The sequence below is a fragment of the Haplochromis burtoni genome, unplaced genomic scaffold (assembly GCF_018398535.1).
Source record: "Haplochromis burtoni strain Fernald_Lab_line unplaced genomic scaffold, NCSU_Asbu1 Contig_88, whole genome shotgun sequence".
Lineage (NCBI taxonomy): Eukaryota > Metazoa > Chordata > Actinopteri > Cichliformes > Cichlidae > Haplochromis > Haplochromis burtoni.
Genome location: NW_024582449.1, coordinates 1,859,315 through 1,868,845, shown reverse-complemented (window position 1 = coordinate 1,868,845; position 9,531 = coordinate 1,859,315). Strand labels below are relative to the sequence as shown.

Sequence of the window (9,531 nt, the reverse complement as noted above, 5' to 3'; positions counted from 1 at the left end):
CAAGTAATGATTCAATGCAGAGAAGTCTATTATCACATGAGTGAGTGACTGATTCAAAGCAGCGCAGTACATACTATGAGTTCGTAGTTATTGATTAAAAAAAAAAAAGACCTCAGAACTTCATCCATATGACTGACTTTTTAATTTCATTAAAGAATTTTTACATTTAACAAAAAATAAAAATGATGACAGAATGTATGTAAACATGTTCAAGTGGTTTATTTACAAAAATGGCACATGGAAGTGACCAAACGCAACCATCGTCATACCTGGGTGCATGGGAGGGGGACATACATGATGCCTATCTATGTTACAAAAATATTGACCTATTTACTATCTTACAGTATCTACAACACATTTATCACTTAGACATTCCTCATCTTAACTTGTTCCATATTATCAAGATTGTCTTCAATGTGCAACATAATCACTTTTGACACTTTTCGTCACACTTCAAACTTTACACACAAAAGCTTCATAACACCAGCTGCTAAATGAGCGGTACAGTTTTTTTGTTTGTTTGTTTGCTTGTTCTCTTACACATGAAGATGCAAGACATTCTCGATGCAGAGCAGAGGCTCATTTTGATTCACTGCGCTCCGCAGTAATAGGTCGACATTTGAACTTCATATGATTTTTACCTTCTGGGTCAACGAATTCACAGTCTCTATGCTTTTGTTTGCATGTAAGCACATGTTCTGGTAGATGGAGGGCTCTGAAGTGGGCAGAGTGGCCACACTGGTTGTCTGGGTGTATGTAGTGGTGGTTGCGGTGTTTTTTTTTTTTTTGTGTTTGATGGGGGTGAACTAGTGAGAAATCCGAGACAGGATCCGGCCACGGCTGTTGTCGAGTCCAGGGTGGTTCAAGGGTGGAACACAAGCCAAAGAAATCTATGTCATCCTGGAAAGAGAGCAGGAAGAGGAATGCAGACACGCAGTGATTAGTAACGTATCTACCCTCGCCCAGCCAAGAACCTGACTTAAAACAGGACAGTCTTGTCTACATCAAAGAACTTTATTTACCAGCTGCTCCTCATGGACACAGAGTCGCGTCCAAGGCTATAAAAAGGCAAGCCGTGAGTTTGAGAGCAGTTGATGAACAGCTTCTAACTCTCAGCAGGGATTATGGGATTTATTTCATACCGAGCCTGTGTTTTAAATCATGGGAGAGGCCATGTGATTTTTTTTCTTTGCACAAGCAAGTGAGTTAATACACCAATAAAACATGAAGAATTAAAAAATTTTTTAACCAATTAAAAAAAAATCTATCAGTGTTTCTGGTTTTCTTCTCTGAAAGAGGAATTGAGCTAATATTGCCTCACCTTCCTGAGTCGATACATCTGTCACAGCTTCACTGCAGCTCCGTGAGCTCCTCTCAGGGGATTTGTCCCTCAACCCGCACCTTTCCCCCTCATCCTCCTCTTCTCCCACCGCCCCAGGTCCTTCTGCAGGTTCATCAAAATACTCAGCCCTACAGACGGCCTCGGGATGTCCTTCCAGCTCCTCGTCCATGTTTGCATTTCTGGGAAGCATAATTAAGAAAATTGTAGTTAATATCATCCCAAATCTGTCTGCAGCCACACCCTGTGGCTTCTGCGTGCTGTCAGCACTTCAAAGGTGTCATTTAAATTGTATCTGCAGCACCTCGTTGAAACACCTGAAAATAGAACGTTGGGCCTGAGGCGGTAAAGCAGAAGGGTACCAATGTTGCAGCTGACTAGCCTACTCTGAAGCTCCACCCACCTGATTATCAGACATTCTGTTTGCAAGGGGCAACCAATCAGTAGAAAGGTTAAAGAGAGAGTAGCTAAAAATCTTGTTTTGAACTGTGAATCATGCACATTTAGTCTGGTAGAGAATAAAGAATAAAAATGCAGAGCTGGACATGAGCTTTAATGTTGAATTTATCTATTAGCCACTCAGCAGAGCCAAGTAGTGCAAACACTGCTGGTTTCTTAGTCATTTCTGTCTGTGCTGACAAATGTTTGGATAAAGGTGTTAACCAAACCAAGCATGTTATCATAAGCTTTAATGTAATGCAAGTAATATGGAGTTACTCAGCAGCAGCATCTTAACCTCAGCTAGTTGCTCTTTGTGCTGTAAAAAAAAAAAACTCTCTTAAAATATCAGTTGTATTTTTTTATCCTCACCCTTCACTGAGACTCATCTGGGACTGGAAAGGACTGTTACCCTGGCTGCGGCCCAGACTGCAGCTCTCATCGCAGCACAGAGACGGGATTAGATGGACGGGACCTGAACAGCACACACAGGGACACAACTTTACACAAACAGAAATTCACCCAGCGTTTGTAGTCATTGCCTGTCGATTTTAGTGCAAAATCCCTTTGATGTGAACCGCAGCCTACCACAGGTGTGTCCGGGGCTCAGGTGACACTGGCAGCAAGGTCTCTGTGGAAAGTCATGGAGCCAGCGGGCGTCCAGGCAGGAGAGCTCTGCTCCGCGGTAGGGACAGTCCTGAGACCTCAGAGAAGCTGCTGAGGAAACACACAGAGATGACAGATTAAGTAATGACTGTGAAACTTTTATAACAGCATTATTACCTCGATTGAGAACTACCAAATAAAAGGTGGGACTTTTAAGACTAATTATAGAAACCAGTGTGGTACAACTTTGCTCGTATTATGACTTCTGTCAGGTGAAATCCTTCCAGCTCCAACCGAAGTGTTTATCTACTAAATTTACATGCTCTCTTATGCGTTGGGAAATGCCTTACAACCCTCGGGTCCATAAGACCAATTAAAATTCCTTTGTATAATTTAAAAAAACAACTGTTAGCATTTCGCTGGAGTGAAGGGCGGGGTTCGTGTTTCTACTGGCTGAAACTACTGATGAAATAATTAACTCACTTTACATCACACAAGTATGAAAAACCAAAAAAACAATACACAACTGGTACCTCCTTGGTAACTTCTACCGCACTCTTTGTTTGGAGCAAGCACAGCAAGGGAAACGTGATGTCATTAATTCTTTGCCTGGGGACGTTTCAAATATTGAGGCATTTTTGGACTCAAGAATGCCGCAAATATGCAACATCAGGGTTTGATAAAGCTCAACACTGCACCCTGTTCTTAGAGCTAAAAGGAGCAATGGCATGTTCATACAGCTGCCTTATTTACAGCTATGGAGTCCCTTCATATGCAGAATATTTCTTTGTTCTTTTTCCAGGTTGGATTGCATACATCTTTAACGACTTTCAAAACCAGGAATTGGGTGCACAAGTTTGAATTTAAATCCATTCAAATGAGTTGCTGGTACGGACCTGGCTTTTACCATAGTTCACAGCTTAATGTTCGCCTGCTTTATCCCAAAACCAGTTCTGATGTGCGTTTGGAATCATTGTCCTGTTCAAACACCCAACTGTGCCCAAGTTTTAAATGTTTAGCTGTTTATTTGAGGTAAAGCTGAAGCTACCACTATTATGCTTGACAGTTTATACAGTGTTCTTAAGTTTGAAACCCTCACCTTTACTCTTCTAAACATATCTCTCGTCATTGTGGCCAAACAGCTCAATCTTTGTCTCATCTGACAATAAAACCTTTCCCTAGAAGACTTGTCCATGTGGGCAGCTGCAAACTTCAGAAGAGCACGAGGATCTACTCGTACAGTTATTTGAACTGATGATCTTAAAACCTGCAGTTGTTTAGAAATACCTCAAAGAGACCTTCCCTACTTGTCTAAATCTTAGATCTTCACAGAGTTCCTTGGACTTTCCCATTGTTATGAATATTCGTCAATCCACTGAGTGCTATCAAGCAAATCCTTTTTATGCTGGCAAAAAGAAACCACCAAAAATCCAAAATAATTTCAAACTTGTGCATCCAAGTCTTGTTTTTTTAAATCACATGGCTGCATGCTGTGCAACTGGGAAAAGAACAGTGCAAAATAACCATAAATAGCCAAAAATAACCACGACATTCATGCCCAAAAGGGGTGTGTAAACCTCTGTTATGTTGTGTAAGAACTACAGACTCCAGCTTCCACATAGCTGCCCTCTCGGCACGTCTTAAAGCACACGTTTGAGATAACTTATCGCCATCTTATCTACACTGTTTGATGTTGTATAACTAAATACGTTTTGGAACACTGATGAGCTTTCCTTTGTTTTTGGAACGCCTGACTAGAGTACATATCGAACTAGAAATTTTACTGTGCCCTGAAAGTTCAGCACCTGATGCGGGCGTTCAAAGTCCAATGCTTGCTGTGTTGTCAAGGTGCATGAAAACGTTCTTGCACTAAAACTTTAATCTTACTTTACACATCTGCCACAACCACGCTCATTAAGTTCCAGCTCTTATTCCGATGGTTATTTTGGACACAAGAAAATGTGAAACATGCAGCTTCAGAGCATCGGGACTCACCGCTGGGCTTCTTCTCCAGCAGCTGCCTCTTGCAGTAGATGACACACAGAACGAGCAGGGCCAGCAGCACTGTAGCAAGAGCGCTGCAGATGACCGCAGCCAGAGCCATGTCCCGTGGACTGGTCACTACCGAGGGCAGCGGCACCAGATTCACACGCCCGCTGCCTGCCCAGGAAATAGAAAGGAGACAAATGTGAAGTACAGTTTACCAGCAAGGTATCAGACACAAAAAAGGGTTAAAACAACGACAACAAAAATGGGGATAATACCTTTTTCTTAAAAGAGTTCTCAGCCTATCAACTTTTATTTGCCTCAAGTCAGTAATCTCCATGCTAATGAAAAAAGTAGAGTTCAAAGAGAAAAGACTCCATGTTAAATTCTTTCATCTGCCTCTGCCTCATACTCTGCAGAAGATGATTTACAGTCGTTTCCCCCCCTCTACCCTCAGGCTGCCCTAACAGCTTTTAAATCAAGAGGCAGATATACTGGGCACATAGGAGTGTGTATGTGGCAGAGGGAAAGCTTAATGTTGTGTCACTGAGTGTGTGAGCGTGGCATTACAGTCCTCCTTCCTGAGGGGAAATGTGATGTCAGTGTGTGTACCCACCTTCGTGACCTTTAACACAAAGACAAAAACTCATATGGATAGGGCAGGCTTACAAAGAATGCAGCTCAAGTTCCCACACATGTAGAACATCAGCGTATAATGTGGATTAATGCTGTTTGGGGAAAAAAATTGGCTCCTGCTATGTATAATTATCCTTCTCAACACCCCACAGATATAGATAAAATATAGGCTCCAAATGTAAACTAAGAGCAGCTGGACTGAAAACTTCTATGTGTTTTCTAACGATGTTTAAAGCTGCTTTATGAGGTATTTTTGGCCGCTTTGTGCAAACATGGAAGCAAACAATAGACAGAGCTGTAGCATTAGCATACACTTAACAGTAACTGTCAGTTTTGAAGCTTTTTATTTTGCCTTTTTGCCGACTCCCAAGCAAAAAATGTCTGTCTGCTTACCTGCTGAGTGTCCCTGTATTTTCTCAACTAGTTGCTACACACAGTCGACCACCAAAGCAGGAAAGTAAAGTCATTGCTAACTTTCTGGCTAATGCTAAGTGAATGACCAGACAATGTTGATCCTTGACCAACATTATTCTGATGATGTAGGAACAACACCAACACAGGGATATTAGATCTTACATGTGAAACAAGCAATTTGAGCTCCATTTTTTCTCTCTGTGAGCCACGTTCCTCCTGATTGGCTGCCGCAAATAAACAATAATTGGAACAGGGAGGTGGGTGGGGCTGCTGTGCCAGAAATGACCAAATTAGGCATATCAACACTCTGACATCATACAGAGCAAAGAGTAGAAAAAACTGTCAAAAACCAAGCGTGAAGAGGAGTCTGAAGCTTTTTTTTGCAACTTTCTGAAATTATTTGAATCTTTAGCCTTATTAGCAGATAAAAATATGTTGGCTTTAGGATTTATACTTTGATAGAGAAACAAACAAACAAACAAAAATTGCAAAACAAACTTAAAATTTGGTTTTAAATGTTGAACTCTTATGTGTGTTATTTATCCCAAATGTTAATCACACAAGGTTGCCGAGGATATTTGATTTGGCAGATTTTTAAACGCAGTAGTTTTTAAACTTGATTTGCAACACATAATAAAAACAAGTTTGCTGCACCTTTTCTTTCTAAACGCTGTTTTGTTTTGTTTTTTTAAGGTTAGGCAACATTTTTTCTTAACCCATGTAAATTTAGCAGGGTTATAAAACTAAGCACGTCTGCAGCAGCACGTTCTCAATCCTCTCCAGATTTTAATCACAGCAATACACAGAAACAGTGTGGCACAGACATCCTGGGTGATGAGATATCAGGAGACTGGGTAACATGTGTAGCATGTAAGCTGCACGTCTCCACATTAGTCTGCAGCTTTAAGAAGAGGTGAACAAAAAAACAAAAGCAGTGTGATTGGAATAAACTTATCTCTGAGAACACGTGCAACTAGCTTAGCATTACTATCTCTGATCATCACGGATGCAAAGCATACTGAAAAGTATGGCAAATATAATGAATGACATTTGTTTGAGAAAACTTTGCTGTTTGCTTTCAGTATATTAATCATAAAGACAGCTGGTTTGAGCCTTTTCACTTCCAAGAGCTCTTTGTTATGCAATGTAAACATTTAACTTTGTGGAGGTTTTTTTTTTCTTTAATGCAGACAGATAGGGGATAGGGGTATTTTAACATTCCTTTAAAAAAAGGGGGGGAGAAAAAGAGACCAACTAAAATAATAATAATAACCAAGCGGAGTTACAATACTCAGTTTGACCGAGGGGGCAGAGTAAAGGATACGTTTGAGATAAGCACAGAAAAGAACATAATGTCAGAAACATGACTTATTGCTTGTTATTAAAAAATCTAAAATGCACTTTATTTAGGGGATTTTGTGCCTAAAGATTTTGTGTGAAGTGAAGCATTCAATCCTGCTCCGGCATCAATAAACACTAAATGACAGCGGAGACAAATGGGATAACACATCCCAGTAAAAATTTACACACTTGACTATTTACATTATATTCTATGTTTAGTGATTTTTGTTTGTTTAAATATGCAACTGAGGCACTATTAATGTAATTTCTCATTTGCAGACTTTTACAAAATAGACATTTGAACAGTGGTTACAGCTGGATTCAAAGTTCATGTTACCTGATGGATTCAAAGGTTTTCTTCGAAAGGGTATTTGGTAGGAACTAGTTTTTTACCTGGAAAAAAAGTGTAAATAGATGTACAGCTTCAAAGTGCCTATTAGTATTTTTTTTTCATAATCTAATCATTATTGCCATTAAAGCACCCAGCTGATTACTTACAGTAAGACCATTTGTTTATATCTGGCCAGTTTTCTAAAATAGTGGTTTTAATATGCAAATAAGGAGCCAGACTTTGATGTGATGTCAAACAATAGTTCTTCAGGCTTTCTGAAGTTTTTCTTTGGACATTGGCTGCTTTTTCATTTACTTTTACTCATGTTCAGTCCCCTCCTTGTACCTGACCATTTTCAGAGGCTTGTTTTATTTCTGTTTGTTAAGCCACCTAATGCTGACCTGTCAATCATTCAAGCACCTAATTCAAGGCATGAACCAGCCTTGTGCCCATACATAACAAACAACTTGGCAAAGAACATTACTTGTTACTGCTGACCTGTGGCAAAAACACAATTTGTTCCAGTATCTTTAGCTGAATCTGTGAAAAATGCGAATGACAGCACAGATTGAGGGACAACGGAAATCTACAGCAGATCAAAAAGCCGTAACCTTAAGAAATACAAAAAAAAAAAAAAGGCCTCACGCAGGACCTGAGTGATACATCTGTCACTTCAGTTGATCATCTACTGTTCACTGAAGCTTTATCAGAAATGGCTGCATTGGCCGTCAAGAAATGGTTTGGGACTACATTTCAGCCCTCAGATTTTAATCTACCATGCACTACCAATTAGAAAAAACCTGATTGACAACAGCTTCACTTTTTCAATATGGCAATGATCCTAAACACACTGCAAACACCTTCTTCCCCAAATTTCCTATGAAAATATAAAGAAATGAGGGGTAGCTCAAGACTTTTGCACAGTACTGTATGCCATTGGTAAAATATATATTCCTCACCCCACACTGACACTGACAAGCTGAAATATCAGCATGTTTGTGTTTTGTGAGAGTTATGCCAATAATCTCTCTGTACTGTATCTGACGTTTAACCGTTATGTTTAAACTCTGCCTTCATTGTCATGGTCAAATTCAGCTCATCCGAAGCGAGCATCACAAGCCAGCCTGTTATCGGAGACGCAGCAGCTGCAGCAAACACAGACCAACACTGGTCCATTGAAGAGAGCTCACCTGCTGATATTATCTGCATACAAACCAGACCAATAAACCACAGCCTTTCATAGCCTGCTGACTTTATGGAATGCCACAAAGTCCAAATAAAAGAAGCACTTCTTTACACCTCTGAAGGCTCTTTGACCGTCTATGAACACTATTTTAAGAGCTTCTTTAGTAGAGCTGAACAAAAGTTTTGGAGTATTTAATTGGGAGCTGTCAAAACGCCTGAATGCTTTTACAATGGAGCTCTATCAGAGTCTAAACATGTTATGTGGTATAAAATTTAAGGTAGAGAAATATGCTAATGACATATATCTATAAGCTCTGTTTTTTTTCTCTAGCATTATGAATTTCTAAATAGGACTGCCATCACAATGGATGTCACTCCTGTCAGCTTAGAACAGAAAACTGAGGCTACATGCAATGAGACTCATCAGACAGGGTGGCATTTTCCCAATTTCTGCTGCAACATTCAGATGGTAGGGTCAGAATCTGGAGTAAACAACATGAAAGCATCCATCCACTCTCCCTTGAATCGACAGATCAGGCTGCTGGTGGTGTAATTGTTCAGGGATATTTCCTTGACATACTTAAGCACTAGCTGAGCATTGCTTAAACACCACAGCCTACTAAAGTATTCTTGCTGACCATGTTCACATCACTGTACTCAGATGTCCTCCACAGTCACCAGATCTCAATCTAATACAGCACCTTTGTGATGTTTCCAGTGGGAGATTGGACCAAAATCTGTTTCCTGCACCTTGTTGAATCTGTGCCACAAAGGCTTACGGCTGTTCTGAAGGCAAAAGAGGGACCAGCCTGTTATTAGCAAGCTGTACCTATTAAAGTGGCAAGTGAGTGTGTGTAGTAGCACTATCAGGAAGTAGTAATATTAGCACAGTTTTTCCAACCTGCCTCAAATATACCTAATAATATAACTGTGGTTTATAGCTGACGGCACTGTTTCTCTGTTCTCTGAACAAAAATAAGGATCAAATTCCCGTGTGACTCGCTCTAAATCCTTTCTGACACTGTAATAAATGTGATACCGGGACAAGCCACAAAGAGCAGGTAGCATTCCTTCAACAAGTGTGTGTATGTGTGCGCGCGTGCACACGTATCTGTCTGCACGCCCGTGTGTTAGTCTCTGAGATCTACCGTGACAGTGAAGAACTTCAGCAGATGAAACGCATTAAAGAGGCTGAAGGGAATCCATAAAACACAACCTCATTTTTAACTCAGCTCCAAGGAGCCACTGGGGGAGG

At 40.4% G+C, this 9,531-nt stretch overlaps 1 protein-coding gene across 2 annotated transcripts in view; it reads right to left on the bottom strand.

Moving 5' to 3' along the window:
- Positions 1–123: 123 nt before the first annotated feature.
- Positions 124–9,531, bottom strand: part of LOC102307316 (tumor necrosis factor receptor superfamily member 19) — a 17,801-nt gene continuing 8,393 nt past the window's right edge. Inside the window, exons 6-10 of one of the 2 annotated variants that reach the window (XM_005927339.3) lie at positions 4,379–4,543; positions 2,366–2,491; positions 2,150–2,252; positions 1,322–1,521; positions 124–900 (exon numbers count right to left, since the gene is read on the bottom strand). In XM_005927339.3, the coding sequence (XP_005927401.1) occupies positions 896–900; positions 1,322–1,521; positions 2,150–2,252; positions 2,366–2,491; positions 4,379–4,543 (599 nt within the window). In that variant the 3' untranslated portion in view covers positions 124–895. Of the gene's footprint in view, positions 901–1,321; positions 1,522–2,149; positions 2,253–2,365; positions 2,495–4,378; positions 4,544–9,531 lie in introns of both variants that reach the window. The other variant, XM_005927338.3, reaches the window with a different exon arrangement.